Source organism: Ambystoma mexicanum, chromosome 2p (assembly GCF_040938575.1).
Source record: "Ambystoma mexicanum isolate Mex_15411 chromosome 2p, UKY_AmexF1_1, whole genome shotgun sequence".
NCBI lineage: Eukaryota > Metazoa > Chordata > Amphibia > Caudata > Ambystomatidae > Ambystoma > Ambystoma mexicanum.
The window spans coordinates 1,196,908,384-1,196,924,688 of record NC_090923.1 but is presented as its reverse complement, the minus strand read 5'-3'; the positions used below and the strand labels follow the sequence as shown (position 1 = coordinate 1,196,924,688).

The 16,305-nt window shown below is 45.8% G+C and overlaps 1 protein-coding gene across 1 annotated transcript in view; it reads left to right on the top strand.

Moving 5' to 3' along the window:
* The window catches only part of LOC138567324 (U8 snoRNA-decapping enzyme-like), a 120,497-nt gene extending 107,249 nt beyond the window's left edge, over window positions 1–13,248 (top strand). The window contains exon 3 of the mRNA XM_069645412.1: window positions 11,905–13,248. Coding sequence (XP_069501513.1) covers window positions 11,905–12,090 — 186 coding nt within the window. The 3' untranslated portion in view covers window positions 12,091–13,248. The remainder of the gene's footprint in view (window positions 1–11,904) is intronic.
* Window positions 13,249–16,305: the final 3,057 nt, after the last annotated feature.

The following is a 16,305-nucleotide window of genomic DNA, read 5'->3' as shown; positions in this document are numbered from 1 at the left end:
GTTTTGCGGGTGAGTTTAGTCCCCATACATTGCACAATGTAATTCTAAGTGACATTTCCCCCTTGTTGGGCATTTTCCCTTCTTTGTGTCCTCCCTGACTTATTGCCTCCAGATGGTGTTATACTGCAGGTCTGGTTCCGCCTTCCCCCTTTCCCTTGACAACCCTCCCTCTCCCCCTACCCAGTACCCAACACTTCCCCCCCCCCCCCTCTTCTCCCTGACCTGCCACTTTCTCCTTCCCGGACAGGACCGGAGTTCCCAAGAACTACCCCAGATACTATCCTGGGGCATTGGACCTGTTTCAATCCCGGAATCTTCCCTTGCAGGGGTGAACTACGCCCCTTATTTGATTCCATGGCCGACTCCCAGTCTCCCCTCCGTCGGGGCCTTCTTCTCCCTCATTGCCCCATCGCCCCCTTTTACCTTCCCTTAACTTTGAGCCTCCCTTACCCATGTAGAAGGGCAGACCTAGCTCAATGACACTACTGACCTAGTAACTTGGTCCACCACGATTCCCCTAATTTGGACTGCGGCCTCTTCAAGTGTATTTCTCTGCCCCTTCTCCTGCCTTTGCATCCGGACCATTTTCGGGGTCTATTGGTTTCGCCTGGCTAACTGGGCTCTTGCGGTTGGTGCATCTCCTCCTCCAGGTTAATTGCTGCCAGGCCTTCCTTGAATGTGACTCTGGTTTCTCCCTTCCCACGTGAAGTGTAGGTGGATGGAAACGTCCACTTGTATGCAATGTTTTTTGCCATTAGGATTTTTGTTAGTGGATGCATGGACCTCCTTTTCTGCAATGTGGACAGTGCCAAGTGTTGGTAGAGCTGAATCTGGGATCCGTTAATCGTTATTCCTTGTTGGACCCTGGCCGCTCGGAGTACGTCCTCCTCCATCTTAGAGGAAGACTAGGCTACCAGGACCTCCCGTGGTCTCATTCCTGACTCTCTCCTCCTGGGTACCACCCTATGCACTCGGTCGATCTCGACTTCCTCTGGGTGTATCTCTGTCAGTAGGCTCCCGAAGCATTGTTGCATAGTACGCTTCTGGTCTGCGTCTAAGATCTCCTCGCTCAGGCCCTTCTTCCGAATGTTTGACCTGCGGGAGTGATTTTCCAAGTCCTCCGCTTGTATTTCTAGGTTATGGGTGGCCTTTGCTACCTTTTTCAACTGTTTTGTTTGACATCTTCTGCCACTTCTGACAGCACACTCTCGGTAATGTCAACTCTAGTAACCCAGGTCCGTAAGTTCTCTCCTGACTTCCTGCATTGAGCTATAGATTTCTTCTTTAATTTTTGTGCAATTGGTCCTGGAAAGACCTCACCAGTCTATCCTCCATGCCTCAAGACAGTCCCGTAGATCATTCTTGTTTAGGGCCATGACGCCTGCGGTCTCTCCCTTGGAACTGCCGCCTCCTGCCTCCTCGCTGTTCTCCAGATGTTGGACCTTGCCCCTCTCCGTGCTGCTGCCTCCTGCAGTGTTCCAGCTGGCCCTCTTGCGTGTCTGTTGGACCTTTAGGTTTAGTGGAAGTGGTCTTAGCCTTGGCACCTGACATTTGAAGGGAATTCCCGTTTGTCCTCTTCTTCTTGAAGGTGCTCTTTACTGGAGGCGACATCCCTTCCCTTGTTCAGGCTTGCTCCTCTTGATCCGGATCCTTCTTACACCTTAGGTTCTCCTTCCCTCTTGCCTTGGGGGTGGGTGAGGCCCCAGGGAGTCCCTCGTAGCTGACTGGGACAATGCCCTGCTCCTCTTCTGACCACAGGCTTAGGCTCCAGTGGTCTCCTGCCCCGACGACAGGGGGCTGCCCCTGGTAGAGTCCACCGAGTTGCCTGGTACGTATGGTTCTTCACCTGCCACCTACGGATGTTCTCCTTTTTCTCTTTACCTCCCCTCTCACACCCACCCCTCCAGTGCGCCACTACGCACCTGCCCACCGAGACGGGTAGGTGGGCAGGGCGGGCGCTTCCTCCCGCACAGGGATCCAAGGGTCCTCTATTTGGTGGAAGCCTCTTTGTTCCTTGCCCTTATGGCCCCCCAGGCTCTGCCTGAGGGCACTAGTGTTGCGAGTGGTGCTGAGCCGTACCTGTAGTGCGCATCGTTCCTTCCCCCCGGGAGGCCACCACTGCACTTGCCGCCTGCTGCTAGTTTGATTGGGGGAGCAAGCACTCCCCTCCACAAGTTGCCTCCATCACCACCACTTACTTGCTCTTCCCTAAGGGGGCCTCACTCCTTTTCTGCTGGGACCTCATTTCCCCAGGGCTGCGGCTGCCTTCGGCCTCCTGCTGCGATGCTTCCCCTTCCAGACTGTGGGCCCCGACAGAGGACTGAGACACGTCCTCACACACCGGTGGCCATCTTGGAATCCCTGCTCTTCTACTTTTTAATGTTTTTTTTTTTTTCGTTTTTTCTTCTTTCTTCATGGCCCTGCAGCGTTCAACTAGTCTGTTAGTTTGTGGATGATAATTGGATGTTCTGAGCATCTTGATGTGCATTATTTTTTTCACCTCTGACATCATGCGTGACATGAAGGTGGTCCTTTTGATCTGTTAAGATCTCTTTAGGGAATCCTCTCAAGACACGAGGGGAATAAGGTGTTTCAAAATCTGTTGGCTTGTACTGTTCCAAGGGGCAAAAGCTTCAGTGTACCTCGTGGCATAGTCCAGTATAATCAGAATGAACTTGTTCCCAAGTTTTGATGGTTCAAGAGGTCCAACGATGTCCATACCAATGCGAGAAAAGGGGACATAATGGGTAGAAGTTGAAGGGGAACTGGCGATATTGATTGGATGGTAGTTTTTTGGCACGGGGAACAGGTTATCACAACATTCTTATCAACATAAATTCCAGGCCCATAACACTTTGTTATAACCTTCATGTTTTGGCCACCCTCACCCCCCAAATGGTGTGCGGCCATTAAGTGGGAGTGTGAGAGTTCTAATACTACCCTCCGGTGACTAAGCAGAATCACCAGCTGTGTTCTCGTGGTGCCTTTGAGTGATGCATCTCCTCTGTAGAGGAGGCCTTTTTTTTAAAAAAAAAAAAAGAAAGAAAAGGGACCTGCCTCACCCTTGTCTTTTGCCTCTAGTAGAACTATGGCAAAGGCCTTGGGTAGAATATGGTCATTATGTTGTGCAAAGGTTATGTCGGGAATTAGTTCTACTTCTTCAACCTGTAGGATGGGTTTGTCTTTTGGCAGCTGTTCTGCCTCTCCAAATCCTTTTGTGCCTCTTTCAGTTCAGTCCTGTTCCTGACTTTTCTGTGGGATAGGGAAGATGACATTCTCTAGAATCCCCTGTGTGATTTTTCTCCCCTTCTCTGACGTTGTAAGGTTGTTTTCCATGGTTGTGTATTAAGATCTTCATGTCCCCTCTATAATCGGGGTCAATTACTCCGGTCATGACATCTAGAATCTGCCTCAAGGCCAGCCCTGATTTAGATGCCAGTCTAATTCACGTTCACTTAGTTGGGGACAAAACTAGACTTGTGGGAATTGACTGGTTCTCCCTTACTTCTATAGTTCTCTCTGCACTTCTATGTAAATCAATAGCGATACTCATCAGTTGCCACTTTGGGTGAAGTTCGCTTGGTGAACTTCAGGGTCATCCAACTTGTGTCAGCTGGGCCAGATCCCACTCTGACACCATATATGGTAGGTCAGAAGGAGGAGACAGACTAGTTTTTGGCATTCTTCACTTATTTTTATTAAATAAGTAAAAAGGCCTCACTTTCCCTAATCCATGGATTTCCCTGCCTAACCAAACTGAGGTGCTTGTCGCCTGTTGTGAAGTCCAAAGTAAACAATGATGTGTCCAAAGCTGCTCTGTCCCTACTGCTAATACTAAATAACAAAATACCAGGAGAATAACTTGCTTCTCCTGGATAGGCTTCCTCAGCCTTAGTAGCCAATTTTGACATGAGATGCTTCTCATTTATCTCTTGGATTAACCTATTTAGTTCTTTGGTATATTTCCAAGTTTTTGGCTCCCTTATTCAATCTCTTTGTAGGCTTCTTCTCAATGTTACGTCCTTCAGATTTTCTTGTACAAGGTCTTAAGTGTCTCCGAAAGTGTCTTTCTCTTGAGATTACTAGGGCTAATGAATTCTTCTTTCTGTGGTTATTATCCGTTGTGTTTCTGTAGTCCTTTAAATGAATAAGGCATTTAACATCTTTTCCTCCTGCTTGAGGGGTTTACTGTAGACCCAACAGTTATTATTCTCTTGTTCGATTCTTCTATTTCTGCAATTATTAAAAGAAGTTTCATACTGTTTCTCACTCTTCTTAGTTTCCATCCGTTACTGGGACGAGTAGGTTGAGTTTACTCTTTATACCCGTCTTCCCTGCCGGGCCTCCCGCCATTCCTGTTGCACTGTTTTCTATGGATTGCCATCCCCTGGGCCTGTTTGCAAGTTAGAGATTTCCTTTGTAGTCAGGATACCTTTTGGTTCTTGCTCAGTCTCCTGTTTCTTCTCTGCGGTACCTGTGCTCCAGCGGTCTGTGTTACCAGACTAAACAGTCCAACTCTCCAGGGTCATGCCACCACTCTCGACTCGCTCCTCCTGGGTTTTCGGTTGTTCCTCTCTCCTTCTGGCTTAAATGTTCATTGGTTCTTCTTGCCCACAGCACCTTGTGATTTCCACCCGACAGAGGATCTCCGGGTCTCTCCCAGCACTCCGGACTCAACTGGTTTGAAACTCCCTGGTTCCACTTCTCATGGACAGTAGTCCATAGTCTCTTTTCAGGATTGGCTGCTGGGTTCTCACCAGCCGAGTATTATGCTCCGATCTTTCTTTTAGTTGATCACTCTTCATTGTTTGTTCATTCTTCCTCGTCGGCAGTATTGTTGGTTTCCAACCATGGAGTAATCCATATTACTTGCTGTTCATTCTTCTTCTTCACAGTAGTTTTACTAGATCGATCCTCAGTTTGGGTCTTAAGTCTTATGTTACTATAATAAATAGTGGTTTGGTTTGATGGGGGTCTCTGGAGTTCTAATGTTACTGTTGTTCTAGTAGATGGGGTTCTAGGGAGTTCCTCTGTGGAACGGGTGTCCTTGTCTCCCAGTGGGGAGTCTCTCCCTGGGAGGCTCTGCATGTTGCCACCCCTGCGTAGCTGACTTGTTGCCCTAGCCTCGTAAGGAAAGGCTTCCCTCTGGTGTGAACAAATCTCATGATTCATCACAGGTGACCAGGTGGACTCAATGCTTATGAGGAATTTAGTACAACAACAAGACAGATTGGTCAGAAATATCAAAGATGAGAAGGGAAGTATCCGGACGTCCCCATCAGAAGTGGTGCATAGCTTTGGTCTGTTCTATCAAGAGCTATACTGAGCAGACGAAGGGGCAGTAGAGGGAGGGCTACTCTTTTCTGGAAATGCTTTGCTGTCGCTAACTGATGCGGACAGGGATGCATTGTAAACTCAGATTATGGTTAAAGGGGTTAGGAGAGCAATTGTTTCAGGTACGCTCCTGGGAGGGATGGTTTCGGGGCTGCCTTCTGTAAGAGATATGGGGAGGTTTTGGCACCCTTTCTGATGAAGCTGTTTAATTCAATCTTGGGAGTCGGGGGCCCAGAAGACGTTCCTAGAGGGTAGTGTAATTGTGCTTCCTAATGAAGGACATGACCGTGAGGACTGTGGCTCGTATGGGCCTACATCCCTGCTAAATTGTGATGCAAACATTTTCACAACAGTGCTTGAACAACCATTAGGTGGTTTTCTCCTTAAATTCATTCAAAACAATCAAATGGGATTTGTTTGTAATGCAGGGGGCGGATAACATTAGGGAGACCATAGACCTGATGGCAACCTTCAACGAGGCAGAAGAGGACCGGATTCTATTGTCCCTAGATGCCGAATAGGTGTTTGATAGGGTGGGCTGAACGTTTGTTTTTCCACGCTGAGGAAAATGGGATTTGGCCTGTGATGTAGGAAGGTCTAGACGCTTTGTATCAAACACACAAGGCAGCGGTCACAATGAACAGAGTGTCCTCCGATATTCTTCTGGGGAGGGGGATGAGGCAGGGTTGCCTACTTTCCCTGCTATTGTTTGATCTGTCAGTAGAATGTTGGCGATATGCCTTCAGAAGGAATAAGGATATTCAGGGTTTTAAAGTGGGGGAAGAGGAGTACAAACTGGCCCTTTTTAGCAGATGATATTTTGGTTTATTTGCAACGACCGACAAGATTGGTGCAGAGATTGATTGGTCTGCTAGAGTTATGCAGGAAACTCTCTAGATTCAAAATTAACTTAAATACCTAGTGCTTTCATTTTTGGAGAGCAACTCTTGAGACTTTTTCTGAGGCTCCGATCAAACCGTGAGCAAAAGGGGAAAGGGATTTGTTATGTAGGGGAGAATATTATGAAAAATGCATCGGACCTGTATGAGGCTAATTATCCTGTTCTTTGGTCTAGTTTAGTTGAAGCGTTGGGTGAAGCTTAACCTATTTTAGCGGAGGGAGGTGGTTCCAGGGTTGGGATGGGGATATTAGCCTGAATAATATTAAAATGAATATACTTCCCAGGTTGTTGTTCCTGTTCAGATGTTTCCGGTGTTGGTCCCACCCGCATCCTTCGAGGAGAACTATTTTGCAGTTCTTGTGGCAAGGAAAAACGTCTAGAATAGCTTACAGCATGCTAATCCGTGAAAAAAAGGTGGGGGGGGGGGTGTGAGCCCTCCACATATGGAATTCTATTTTGAGGCAGCACAGTTGGTGGACCAGATTAGGAACAACATGGAAATGCAATAGGTGGCGCTGGAAAACAAGTGCTCAAGCTGGTAACAGTGGGGGAATGGATGTGGGTGCCTAAGGCACAGATATCGTTGACAATACGAAGTCACCCAGTCTTGGCGGTATTGTGGGCGGTTTGGAAGGAGTGATGGTATGAGAGGAGTGGTGATGCGGCTTTCACTCCTAAGCTGTATGTGGGCGCCACCAATAAGGGTTGTGATCCATGAGCCATTTGGATTCCAACATTGGTATGAGAAGGGTCTGGTGAGAGCGGGCCAGCTGTGGAAAAGGGGGGAAATACATTGATATTGAAAGATTTCAGATGGTCTTGGGTTTAGATCCCCTATCCCCATTTCTGTATTTGCAACTGAAGGGAGTAATGACAGATCTAACATGTGAGGGAAAACTGGAGATAATGTTAACAGGTTTTGAAATGGTGTTGGATATGCAGTGAAACAAATGGGTTGGTGTCCAACATGTACAGAGCAGTACTGGGAGCAAGCAATGTGGGAAGGGGGGCTGCTCAAAGGAGATGGGACAAGGACTTGGACATAGAGTTAACTGACTTGGATTGGGAGCGAATTTGTCGAACTACATGGAAGGCCTCATTATACATTCAGTATAAAACGCACAATTTATAGGTTACTCAACATTTAGGAAGTCAAGAAACCTCTTCCCAATATTCTTTAGGTCAAACCCCCCACCTATGACCTGATGAATACAATCTCTAACGGCACCTTTTGTGCTTCTGGTATATCTTTGTGAAACTATTCTCTCATGTAAAACCAATGAAAAAGACTATCCCAGTACTGTAGGTCCAATGACAACCATGGACTCCACTCCCATAACCACCCAAGTACTGAGACGAGGAGGATGAAGGAGTCGGTACAAAGTAAGAATAACATGAAGCATAATGTGCAGACTAGTTCTATGAACGATGGCAACTGTACTACGGTGTTTGGCATTACAGGAGATGACGTTGGTTCCTCTGCAAGGACTTAGGAGACCTGTACTGGAGTGGCAGAGCAGTGGAGTCCACTGAGGCAGAAGGAGAAATGCAGTGCACGAGCAGGATGTGCCGGGGAGATTCCGGGAGCTGCTAGGGTTCTTGGGCGCTCGGCAGCTCGAAGAGGCAGCGTCCTCTGTACCGGGACCTCAAGGGAAGCAGGTGTGTGATGGTGGAGTTGTAAGGGAAGCTGGAAGGACGTCTGCACAATCCAGAGTGGGAAGTGAACAGCAGAGCCATGCTACAGAAGTGTGAACGGGACTGGAGACGCTGGAGAGAAGCAGTGAGTGAAGTGGGGACGCCGGGGCGTTCTGGTGACCGTGCCAACAACAATTTGAATGTTCTGAGATTGCTGAAACAGAAACTACAAGAAGATTGTTTGAAAGCAGAAAAGGTAAACCACAATAAGATATGAATGCATGAGATCCAAGTGTGGGGCAAAGTTGGAACGAACATTAAAGCAGACAAATATAAATGCGGTTTTGGTGATAAAGAGGAACTGTGAAACATGTCAGAAGTCCTGGCAAGAGATGGATACCAGTGAATTGAAATCGTAGGAGAAGTCCTGGCAGGAGAGTAGGCCAGGCAGTTGGAATTGTACAGTGGTCTGGCAGGGGAGTATACCAGGCGATTTGCAAAGCTACAAGAAATGTTCAAGGAGGACAGCGTTTGCTAGACAAAGGAGACACTTGTGTTAAAGAGACTGTTACAGAACTAACAGGAATATTGTGAATCAAGGAGAGACACAAAGTAACTGTTAGTAAAGAGACATTGCCATCGCATTTAAGAATCCAGGGGAAGGGAACCACCCCCTGGATCTCATGTCTTTTCACCTTGGAGAACATTTTTGTAGGAGCTATTCTAATTTTCATTTATGAACACTTTTTTCTAATATCGGATTGAAGACATTTCTTTTCTCACCTTCTTCTGTTTGTAGCGTGAGGGTCAGGATAGGATGTTTTGGACACAATAGCGGCTTTTCAGTTATTGACATCCTGACACAGATGCTTAATTTTTGGTTTTTAGGTAGTGAAACTCCTCATTAGAATAGGGCCAGCGAAGGATTTTTTCCAACCCATTTGCATTTAAATCGAATTCTTTAACCAAAAACATGACAACTTTATGTACGGCTTTCATTTCTCACCCCTCGCAACAGCTACCGACCTATAAGGAATGGGTGGGAAAGGCATGTGAAATAATTGATATGAAGAATTTGACTGCCCTCATACGGGAAAACCCTAAGGTGCTAATAGTGGGTGGTTGACCTTTAAAGAGAGACCTACAGGAGGAGAGAGGTTTGGACAGGGTTGGGGGGGTGGAGGGGATAATAAAACTATCTTAGTGGTATGCAAACAAAGCAATGTTAAATATGTATTATGTGGGGGGCGGGAGGGAGGAAGGACCAAGTTGGGTGTTTTATGATAATGTAATCTTTACGTGTAAGTTCATCTGGAAGGGAGGGATGGAAGTGGTGATTAATATTATGTAATTAAGTTGCTGATTGAAGAATGTTGGTTCACACGTTATGATCCCTCCATGAGGGGCTTTCTGTAAAGTGATGGGAGTTCTTATTGCTGGAAAACGTAGTAAAATAAATACGTTAATACAACTCAATTCTTCTTGTTCATTGTGTCAAAGCTCAAGAACGTAACTACCCCACAGTCACTGCATTTGCTTTATGTGCAGTAATCTCTTGTATTCCATTGTGCCACCCAACCTGCCGTTGTGCGCCAAGAGTCCATTGGCTCTTTGGGCAAGGCTTATTGCTGCATTACCCTCTTTAGGAGCCCATAGAATCAGAACTGAATACCATGAGAACATTATAATCGCAGTAAATGTATTTAGGGAGTTGCATATTTTGCAAGGTATTGTAGGGAATAAGTTTGCTCTACCGGATTCAGACGATGAAGGCAGATTTCGTTGGGGTTGTGTTCCGGACATGCCATGTATTCGTCTTTTTGTTTTTAGTTTGGGCTATTGGGTGGCGCTAAACCTGTAACAATTGCATTAGAGTACAGATGAGGAGAAATTAAATATGAGGAGGGTCACATAACTTAGGGTCACATAACTTGTAGGTCTTATCTGGTGATTTGCCATTCACACCTAGTTCCTGCCCCTCCCCGCCCAAAACAGCTCCTCTTGGGAACTCTTTGAACTCCCTCGAATCAAACCTTACTCTTGATGTGCCCGTCAGTGTTTTTTCTTCAAAGCAGTCTTTTGATAGTTAATGACTTAATTTGAGCTGTAAACATGCTGCTGGTGTAACACAAAGATCTTAACCGGGTCTGGCATTAGCCATTCGATTTATAGGTTTTGTGTGTGTCCTTCACTGGAGTCCTGTTAAAAACAAGCCTTGACAAAGTCAATAGTTTTGGATTGTGTGTACTTAGTCGCATTTGCCAGGCACTGCTATTAGATGCCTAGGTACTCGCACCATTCTGCACCTTCTACCATTAATGGCCAGTTAATACCACTGCAAGAGCGTTATGCCTACACACAAGCCCACACTGTTGCAATGCCCAATGCTTGTTTTCTAAAACAATTGAAACCAAAATCTTTAACTCTGAGAAGATCTGTGATCCAGTAATGGAAGGAAGCTTTCGATTATTTCCAAAACATGGTGATCTGGAGGCCCGTAAATGTTGCCAATGCAAATAGCTCTGCGCTTTAAGCATTCAGAATCCGGCCTACCACGATGCACGTGTAAATCTATGCATGTACTGTTTTTATGAACTAAGTATACTTTTTGTTGCATATCATCTTGGGCACTACGCAACGCCTTAGTAAACTTGAGCCGTCTTACCAATCGTTTATCATCGATGGCAACACCATCCAAGTTTTGAAAGACACCAAAACCTTAGGCGTCTACCTTGACGCCACCATATCCCTATCCCGACAAACAAATGCAGTCAGATGTGCCTCAGCATACACCTGTATACTCATTGCAGCCTGCAGGCCATTTCTGACCACTTCAAACACGGTCACACTGGCCAGAACCCTCATCATGGCCAAAATCGACTATGGTAGCGCCTCTACCTAGGAACCAGCCAAGAGAATCTGAACAAATTGCAAATCTCCCAGAACAACGCCATTAGAGCGGCTCTAAACATCCCGCGAAACCACCACATCTCGGAATCCAGATCCAATCTACATTGGCTACCTGTCAAACGGAGAATTTCACTGAAATCCTTAGGACTTACCCACAAATGCCTAGCCAACCAAGCTCCCCCGTATCTATGCAACCGGCTATCCCGCCACGCGCCTACCCGCCCTCAAAGAACCACCCAGACCCACTGTTTAACCATCCCTAGGTTCAAACTACAAAAAGCGGGTGGATCAAGCTTCCCCGTCGTAGCCTCTAAGCTGTGGAATGCCCTCCCCCTCACCATCAGATCAGAAGAATGCTTCAGTGCTTTCAAGTCCAAAACGAAAGCCTGGCTCTTCAATCAGCCTTGAAACTCAGATCTCTTATGTACCTGGGAGCCCTGGCCCAGTAAGCGCCTGCTCTAATCTCTACTCTGTAAATGATGTATATTGCTGTATACTCTGAATACTTTGCACTGTATATAAAGTTTGATTATATGTATGTTCATTATGTAACCATGTCTAAAGTTGCGCCCTGATGCCTCTGGGCCTGACGGTGCGCGTTACAAATTAAACAAATACCAATGTTTTAATATGTGTAATCTGAATAAACGTGTTGTGTTGGCTGGGTGCTATTACTTTTTACTCTAAATTATTGTGTTGTGGGTCAGTGGAGGGCAGGTTTTTGTGGCCCTTTGAGAAGGATAGCAGCCTGCTTTGAACATGTGTCCTGCATTGGCCTTTTAACTGGGTTGAGGTATAAAAGCGCTGTCATGGGCAAACTACCCTGACAGTGGTAATGAACAAGATGTGCGTATGGGCACGTGGACAGGGTGTGGTGGGCTTTTGAACTGCATAGCGTTGTCATGTAGAACAGGAGGGTACTGAGGCCCTCGTACACAGGATAAGTCGTCTGTGGCCTTGCACAAGACTACAGGGCGTTGCATATCCATGAATATTATATGGGTGTTGTGGGCTTTTGAGCAGAACTGCCATGTGGCCTATGCTTGAACAAGATAGTGCTGTGTTGTGGAGAATGGTGGTTTCACAGGCAGGTTTTGTGGCTGACTATACACACTCTATTGCAGGTAATGGGCATGGTACGAGTCCCCCTCTTCACCATGAGAGACGGTGCCGGCGGGCTGCCCGCCTTCCTAGGCAACCGCTTCATCGGAAACTCCCGGAGCCAGCTGCTCTACGGTTTGCGGGTCCTAAAACTGGTGCGTGAAGACAAGCTGTGGGAGGCGGCCCGGGCCAGTCAAGAGGTTCGCTAAAGGCATCGCGACTGGCAGTGTGTCTGTGGGGTAGAGTTTGGAATGGCTCCACCAGTTCTTCTTCTGAGCCATTGCACGACTGGATGAGAATTGATTTGAAATGCAGCATTCCTAAATAAGAAAATACATTGAAGTTCCTCAATATTTCTGATATTTGCAGCCCGGTCTTGATGCTTGGCCAGTAGTCTACTCATTTGTTTGTTTGCCCAGCTGTAGGTGAGTAAAGTTGGCAGATATAAAGCTGTTTACATCATGAGCTACTTGGTGGTTAAACTCAACACCTACAGAGTCTCTCGCACCTCATGTAGGAAGACCATCAAAAGGTTGGAGTCTAAGCTTGCCTGCAAACGGAAGACTCCAAGCAGTCCTTCTCCTACCATGCCCCAACCATCTGAAAGCAATCCCATTAGAGGTTTGAAATGCCCCCACCATCCTCCAGTTCCCTCTCTCCACCAACAGTACTGTGCTACTTTATAAAATGCAAAGCCCAATTCTGGCACCCTCCTGTTGTAATACGCTCTGGTGCTTTTGAGCTAGGTTTGTGCTATTAGCAACAAATACAAATGAAAAAAATGGTTCTGTAAAAAATAATGCATGCTCTTGGCACTGTTATTCATCAAATGTGTCAGTCACTTGGCAGTTGTGTTCCATCGTGGGGCCTTCCCCCCCATGCTTGCCGTGCTGATGGCACCAGAGCTGGGCAGCTCCTTACTTACACAGGGAATACAGCTAAACTTGTCTTTATTTCTAAAATTGGAAATACGTTTGTGCAAATAATTGTGTGCAGTCGCTCCAAGAGAATGTTTGAGGATTGAAGCGGTCTGAGAGCGATGTCTTGGCCATGTCTACCTACTATGCAGCAACTTCTTTTAGCACGACATTCTTTTAAAAAAATGTATTTAATGATAGTTTCAAATCTTCCATGCCTAATGTCTGGAGACTGGTAGAAGCAGAGGGGGGGCCAACAAAGATGTGTGTATATTTTATTTATAGAAAATCTTTCAAAGCTCCTTATGATGGCAATCTCTGTATACTTTGGTGCTATTTTGGGGGAGAGGGGAATGTAGATACTCGGGCCGCTCTGCAAACTTGCAAAAAACAGATGTCATGCCATTACTAATGTTGCATCTCCACACTGATATAAAACAATTTTCTTAATTGCTTGGCTTCCTTTTTCTTTTTCAATGATAGAAGAAAAGGGTTCATGGTCTTGCCATCGAAAGAGTTTCCAACGAAACCCTTTCCATCGAAGTTTTGCAACACATTTTTTTCCATCTAATGTGTGTGTGGGATAAATGCATTTTTTTGTAATCTTTTTTTTTTTTTTTTGGAGATCACCCACCAAAACCCCCCTTATTTTACTTTTTAAAAACCCACCCCAAACAAAATTAACCCTTTATCCCACTCACACATGCATCCGATGGAAAAAAAATGTGTTGCAAATCTTTCGATGGAAAGGGTTTCGATGGAAGACCAGATACAGAAGAAAAGGAATTGGGTTGGTTGTGTTCGTCTGGTCACCCTACGTATAATACCATCAAATGGTCAAGGAACATAGAGAGAAAGGTCTTTAATGCCCTTTGGAAGGGTCCCAGCATTCTCCCCTTGTGATTGGGATGCCCTCTCAGAGTTGGCGTAACCGTAGCCCCATGCCTCGAGGTACAGAACTTTCAGTTGTTATTTGACATGAACTGCAGCAAAAACATTTTTCCTGCGGCATGTCTGGACCTTCCAAACTCCACAAAAATAGTCATGGCCACACCCTCCATCAGACGGTACTTGAAGTGCTGAGTTGTGGATCCTAAGGAAATACTAGCTGTGTTTGCTGCTTTGCACGCTGAGGTGTCCTCTCGGGCTCAGTTTTTGTTCCCCAAAGAGGACCTGGACCAACAGAACTGTAAATGCTGTTCTTGGAGCAGGAGTGGCTATATTTCTGCCCTGCCTCAGCTCAGTGATTGACTGGCTTACATGAAACTGGAGATTTCCCTTTGGGCCTCTGCACCATGCGTCCCTTTTGTGTGGGTACCCAGGATTCCTCCTCTCATCATGACGCCCATGCATACCGCCCCCTTCCTTCCATCTCCTCATCCTCTACATTCCATTAAAGTAAATCATTTTTATAATGCTTACAGTATCTTATTCCTCTCTCTAAAAGAATGTTATGCAATTTTTATTTTAAGTTTTAACTATTTTGTTCACTTTGTAGGGACAAATGTGCTTTCAAATTCACTATTTGATCTCAGTTTTTCCAAATATTCTTGCAGGAGAACTCCCGCTCCCTCCCCAAACCCTACCTACAAGGGTTGGGCTTGCACTCCATGTTTAACATTTGACCACTTTGTAAAACGTTCCTGGGTCACTGTGCACCTTTACCCTGCTCTCGAGAGGTTGTATTATGACCTTGAGGTGTTTTGGTGATAGACTATATTGATCGTAAAAACGAATGCTTTGATTACGTAATTTGGGACATATTGAAACCAGCTATCATAGGATGAGGGGATAACTCCCGCCAACATTTGGTCAGGTGGCGGACCGCCCATGGTACACTTTGGACAGAGTGTTGCACCTCGTCTTGGATCCCTCGGTACACTGGTGGCGCATGTGCCTTGGTCTTCATTTGGTCAGTGGTCGATTTGAATAGCGCGTGTGCTCTTCCCTCGTTAATGCGTCCCGGTTGGCACGGGCACCATTTTGTGGAGCGGATGGTCTTCATTGGAAAAGGTTAGTGCTTAGGGTTGGCACAGCAACTTCAACGCTTCAATAGAAAAAAAAGTTAATGGGATTTTCAAGACCCTCTCCACGACAGATAGCCAATATGCAATACAGCCTCACCAGTGATGGTTGTTGCAATAACCTACTTTGTACATATGGAAACCATGTATAACTATGAACTGTATACTGCCAGGAACCCTAGTTTTTACCTGAGAAGAAAGGAAATGCCTTGCACCATGGGTTGTGACAGTGCTTTCAAGCTTATTGCCATTTTTCAAAACAAGGGCAACTGCACACATTTGTTTCCCTAGAGTTCTGTGATCTTTTAGCCATCAAGTGTACTTTGTGTATATAGCTGCATTTTTAGATGATTTGAATCTTTGATTTAATGATTAATTATGAATAGGACTCTCCTTCCACTCTCTAATAACACAGATGCGAAGAGCAGAAATCTGAGCAGTGCAGAGAAGACGCAGTATCGTTCAGCAGCAGGACATTGGGTACACATTGTAGAGCGCAGAACTGACCAGGGCAGCTTCAGTTGGGTGTGTTGGGGCGGAAGCCCCATTGACTGAGTGGATGGAGGAAGTGGTGGACAAGATGTAATGCCATTAATATTAGACCACATGCTTATAAATGAATGGTTGATCCTGTAAATAGCATACTTTGTCGGTACGAGGCAACAGGGTCACTGAAGTAATTATGGAAATGTCTGAGAGGTGACATTTCTGGAGGAGACGAAGCAGAAGCAACAACCGCTTGGTTCCACTAAAGAAGGATTAAACATAAATCTCAAAAAGAAACGGATCTGTATAGGACCCACACTAACCGAAACCCCAATTCCAGACTGGAATTCACCAGAGTGTGCAGAAGTCCAAAGAAGTGATCACTCTTGCAGCATGCCTTTGATCAGCTACAACTCTATGGAGAGGAGATGGATGAAAAAAAAAACAACTAGGTGTTGTGATGAATCTGGACTATTCGTTCCTTCTCCCCAGAGGGGAGATACCTCCCTTTGAGGCTAGAGAAGTGAGCCCGCTCAGCAAGACCCACCCTTGGGGACACAGACTCCCATTCCTGTTGGGAACTCCCTGTCACAAGCACATTATCTGCCTACATGGGAATCTGAAAGACTGTTGTGAGTTTGGGGCCCTTTAGGAGTGTGCATGTAATGGATGGGTTCACACAAAATAACTGAGTCCAAATAACCAAACCAACTCGGAAAGATGGCAAAGTACGATTTTAATAACAATGATCTAAAACGGAGTTTACAGCGCTCAGGTTCTCTCAGCTATTATTATTATTATTTTTTTGCACAAACGATAGCTTTGATATCAAAGCCACGACAGAGGTGACGTCCTCCTATGTGGCAAATAGTGAAAACTTATCAAGGATCGGGATTGACTAACGGGAGACATCTAAGTATATCTTCTATAGGGACTGGGATTGTAGTTGGCTGCCCGCTATCAGATGGACAACCCATGCCTACCTCTAAAACACATA